The sequence below is a fragment of the Octopus bimaculoides genome, chromosome 4 (genome assembly GCF_001194135.2).
Source record: "Octopus bimaculoides isolate UCB-OBI-ISO-001 chromosome 4, ASM119413v2, whole genome shotgun sequence".
Classification (NCBI taxonomy): domain Eukaryota; kingdom Metazoa; phylum Mollusca; class Cephalopoda; order Octopoda; family Octopodidae; genus Octopus; species Octopus bimaculoides.
This window is the reverse complement of record NC_068984.1, coordinates 140,576,445-140,581,232: the sequence shown is the minus strand read 5'-3', so window position 1 is coordinate 140,581,232 and position 4,788 is coordinate 140,576,445. Positions and strand designations below refer to the sequence as shown.

General features: G+C 38.9%; 1 protein-coding gene across 1 annotated transcript in view; it reads right to left on the bottom strand.

The window, feature by feature from the left end:
• The window catches only part of LOC106877930 (protein argonaute-2), a 59,362-nt gene that overhangs the window by 12,512 nt on the left and 42,062 nt on the right, over positions 1–4,788 (bottom strand). The window contains exons 13-15 of the mRNA XM_052967533.1: positions 3,949–3,996; positions 2,136–2,258; positions 1,233–1,366 (exon numbers count right to left, since the gene is read on the bottom strand). Coding sequence (XP_052823493.1) covers positions 1,233–1,366; positions 2,136–2,258; positions 3,949–3,996 — 305 coding nt within the window. The remainder of the gene's footprint in view (positions 1–1,232; positions 1,367–2,135; positions 2,259–3,948; positions 3,997–4,788) is intronic.

Below are 4,788 nucleotides of genomic sequence, written 5' to 3'. Positions count from 1 at the left end.
TCACTCTCTGAGTGGTTGGCATTAGGAAGGGCATCCAGCTGTAGAAACTCTGCCAAATCAAATTGGAGCCTGGTGTAGCCATCTGGATCACCAGTCCTCAGTCAAATCATCCAACCCATGCTAGCATGGAAAGCGGACGTTAAACGATGAGGATGATGATGTAAAGACTGACGAAATACCACTAAGCATTTTGTCCGGCATGCTAACATTTCTGCTTCTGTACTTACTACCACTGTTACTGCAACCATTACACAAAATACACAAGACAAAGTACTATCCCATTAATCTTAGTGTATGAGTGTCCACTCAAAATGCTAAAGCCAACCCTAGGCTATGGTAAAGCCACTTGTACATGATGTCACGAAGCAGGATCAAACTCAGCTCATTAAAAAAGCATTAGATCCTGCTGACGATGCACTCACAGCGTAAGAGGTCATAATGCACTCGCTTCCACTTAGCTTGCACCACCTACTGAACTTACTACTCACTAACATAACAGCAGACATGAAACAGACCGTTTCTCTTCTCTAGCTCTGCTATCATTACTATGAAGGGCTCTCTGCCCCTCTTGTCTACGAACCCTCATGCGCCACATATTCCAACTACATATCCTCTCCACTCATGGAATGAGATGATTGCATGCAGCTGTTTGAAACCCCAAACCAAACCTCATTTCATTTTCTAACAAACCAAGCAGACCACAGACATCCAGACACAAACTTGTATGAATTAAATTTTAGTTCATGTGATGACCAAGAAACCAACATACATGTAACACACACAAAGAATTCACCAGAGTTTAACCCTTTAGCATTTAAACCAGTCATATCCAGCCCAAATATTCTACAGGTTTTATGCTCAAACCAGCTAGATCTGGCCTCTCACACCTACCTTACAATGTCAGTTTGAATATATACAATCATATCTTCAAAATTTCAAAGCCGCAAGATGATGCATAATTCAAAACAATATGAATAAATAGGCATTAAATTTGGCAGAATAATCTGAATGCTGAAGAACTAAAAGACAACCAGACCGAAGTTTGATATTTATAATTGTAGAAATAGATGTGAGCAACCAGCATCGAAGCTAATTCAGATACGATACCATCACACTTTTTGATTGGACATGGAAACTTATTTTTCTTTATCTCCTTAAAATAAAATAAAAAATAAATAAATCACTATTAAGGCCCCCAAACAGCAACCTCAACAACAAACAAAGAGAATTACCTGAGGGCTTCCTCTTTGACGTTTTTTTGGGCAGCAAAACAAGCAATAGCCCACACTCTGATCTCTATCCCATTGTAAAACTGTTTGGCACGCATATCCCACACACCTTGGTTTGGAACTGCTAATGCTTTCGTCTGAAACCAGGTTATAGCAAAATAGGTGAAATAAATATTTTTTTTTAAACGACTACAAAAAAAAAAAAAAAAAATTAATAAATTATGAATATGAAGACAGGAATGGCACAGTGGCTGTGCAGGTGAGACAATGGAATCAAAGACATAAAGTTACAAGTTCAAATACTTCTACAGCCAATGTTTTTCATCCTGTCCTCAAACATGTAAGAGGTATATAGCACTGTTTTTCAAAACAGGAACTGGTTCCCAAAATTTCCACCAAGAATTGCTTGGAAATAAATAACTTCAACCAGTCAATACAGTACCAATCATTCAATATTGTACCAAACATATCCAGCCATTAGCACAGCATTGTATCTATGAATAAGGCAATTATCTTTCAAGATCAGAAATACACAAATTGCAAATGGACACAATAGTGAACTATAATTCACAACTACAAGCAGCAGGAGTACCATAAAACTGAGGAGTGTTTTATCAGCTTGCAGAGCTGTGTTCAATTCCACCTACAGGTGGGTAAGACACCCAAAATGGACTGGTCTCATCTGTTTAAATGCTACAGGAACCCAAAATAAGCACCAGACCTGTGAGTCAGAATGAAAAAAAAAAAAAATCTTTTTTACTTTTATTACTTCTTTAATTTAACAAATTGGAAGGATAAATATAGGTAAAAATCAGTATTGGGGAAAGAGTGTGATGTGTTCACTTTCTCAGTTGATAGATGCAGTAAGAATAAGAATAATAATAATAATATTGAGCTGCAGCTTACCCGTCCACCATATTGGATTTTGGGTGCATCTATAACACGCCCTTCAACCTCTACCATCTTTGGATTGACCTGAACACCAAACTGCTGCAAATAGGGATCTTCACTGAAGTTTGCTTTAGACACCTAGAGTAAGGAAAGAAGAAGATTATTATTATTATTACTGATATCAGGAATTTATAAACTTTTGAGAGAACATGGAATTGGTTCTGGAAGTACATGTAAAGTTACAAATAACAGCATGTAAACATGAGGTTAAAAAACCCTTTGGGATTGAAAGGTCAAAGGTTTCTAGTGGGACTTTAACTTTTCCTATCGAAAACAGCTATATGTGAACTTTAAGAACCAAGTTCAATAAAAAAATTATTATTATTATTATTAATCATTTTCAGTGGTGGAACTTAAAGTAGATAAAACTATAAATGTTAATATTACGTTATGTGAAGGTGCACGGCTCAGTGGTTAGAGCATCGGGCTCACAATCATGAGGTAGTGAGTTCAATTCCTGGACCAGGCTGTGTGTTCTGTTCTTGAGCGAGACACCTTATTTCACATTGCTCCAGTTTACTCAGCTGTAGAAATGAATTGCAGCGTTACTGGTGCCAAGCTATATTGGTCTTTGCCTTGCCCTTGGACAACATTGGTGGCATTACATGGGCAACTGCTGGTCTTTTAAAAACAACCGTGCCCAGACTGAAGGGGGTCTTTACCCTAATATCGGGTTAAAAACACTTTAGACGGAAAATATCAAAGATTACCAACAGGGCTTGAAACCACATCTGTAAACATGACAGACTTTCTACCATTGGACCAAAACAATCCTTCAAATGTCTATCCATTTTAGGAGCTTTCATGAGAATTGTATGTTGTTTATGTCATAAGAGTTTTGAAATTTTGAGAGATGAAATAAATCATCTTTTAATACTGGAGCTCGAAGCACATAAAGCTATAAATAAATACATGTAAACATCAGGTTGAAAAATCCCTCAGATTGAAAAATCAAAGGCTGTTCATGGGACTTGAACCCATAATTTCTGTAAACATGACACATTTGTTAAACATTGGACCATGTTTAACAGATGTGGAATCAATGCATGTGTGTGTGTGTGTGGAAGGGTAGTATGAAGCTTGCTTCCAAACCATATTGTTCTGGGTTCAGTCCCACAGTGCAGCACTTCGTAGCACCAGGCCAACCAAAGTCATCTAAGTGTATTTTGAAAATGGAAACTGGAAGAAGACCATCATGTGGGGGAGTTGGCGGGGGTCTGTTTGTCTTCCCATTGTGTTGTTCTTGTAAAGGAGTGTCACTCATTTTCAGTATTCTGTGAAAACATGTCTGGCCATGGGGAAATGTATGGCCATGAAGGTAATAACCTTCATTGGAAACAAGTGAGGGTTGTCAAAAGGAAGGGCATTGAGACGTAGAAAATCTGCCTCAACAAATTCTGTCTAACCCATGCAAGCATGGAAAAGTAGACATCAAGATGATGATGATGATGTGTGTGTGTGTGTCTGTCTGTCTGTGTGTGTGTATCTGTCTGTGTGTATCTGTGTGTGTGTGTGTCTGTCTGCGTCTCTGTGTGTGTGTGTGTGTGTGTACATATGTATATGTGCCTGCCTGTATATGCATGTGTGTCTCAATATGTATGTATTTGTGGTCCCATTGTCAGGGGAACACCAGACTTACAAAAAGTACTAAGGTTAACTTGATTGTCTAAATCCATCAAGTGGGATTCCAGCATGGCCACAGCTCCATAACTGAAACAAACGAATAACAGAAAAGGAAAAAAAAAAAAATGGAAAAATAATTACATACCAAACTGTTGATGTCCCGTTCTCGGTTTGGTGCTGACCGAGCAGTTTCCTGAAATTAATAAGAGGGAATCTGTCAACTGACAAACAAAACTGGAGAGGGTGTTCCTCTTAGATATTTGTCTAGAAATTGTTACCCACTCACCCAGTCCAACCCTCTGCATCAATCCTCTTATATTCATCTTTATGTAATGTGAGAGTGTGCCCTGCAATGTCTTCATTACCATCTTTGCCCCTTTCCAACTGGGATAACCATGTAATCTCCCTGTCCCTGTCTATCATACTTTAGCCTTTCATTACCTGACAAAGCCATCTCCCTCAATACTATTCCCCACTAACTCAACTGAGGGGTTTTGTTTCCTGAGTTAATTGATGACATCACTAGGGCCAGTGCCAAGTAAAAAGCACCCAGTATACCCTACAAAGTGGTTGGCATGAAGAAAGGCAGCCAGATGTAGAAAATCATGCCCAAGCAGACACTGGAACATGGTGCAGTCCTCTGACTCGCTAGACCCTGTTAAGCTGTTCAACCCATGCCAGCACAGAAAATGGACATTAAACGATGATGTTGATAAGGTTTATGAACTGTTGATGACTAAATCACCATTTAATGTCCACCTTCCATGCTGGCATGGGTGGAACGGTTTGAGAGGAGCCAGTCAGGCAGAAGCCTGCACCAGACTTCTGTGACTCTTTTTTATTCTTTTATTCTTTCACTTGTTTCAGTCATTTGACTGCAGCCATGCTGGAGCACCATCTTTAGTTGAACAAATCGACCCCAGGACTTATTCTTTGTAAGCCTAGTACTTATTCTATTTGTCTTTTGCTGAACTGCTAAGTTACA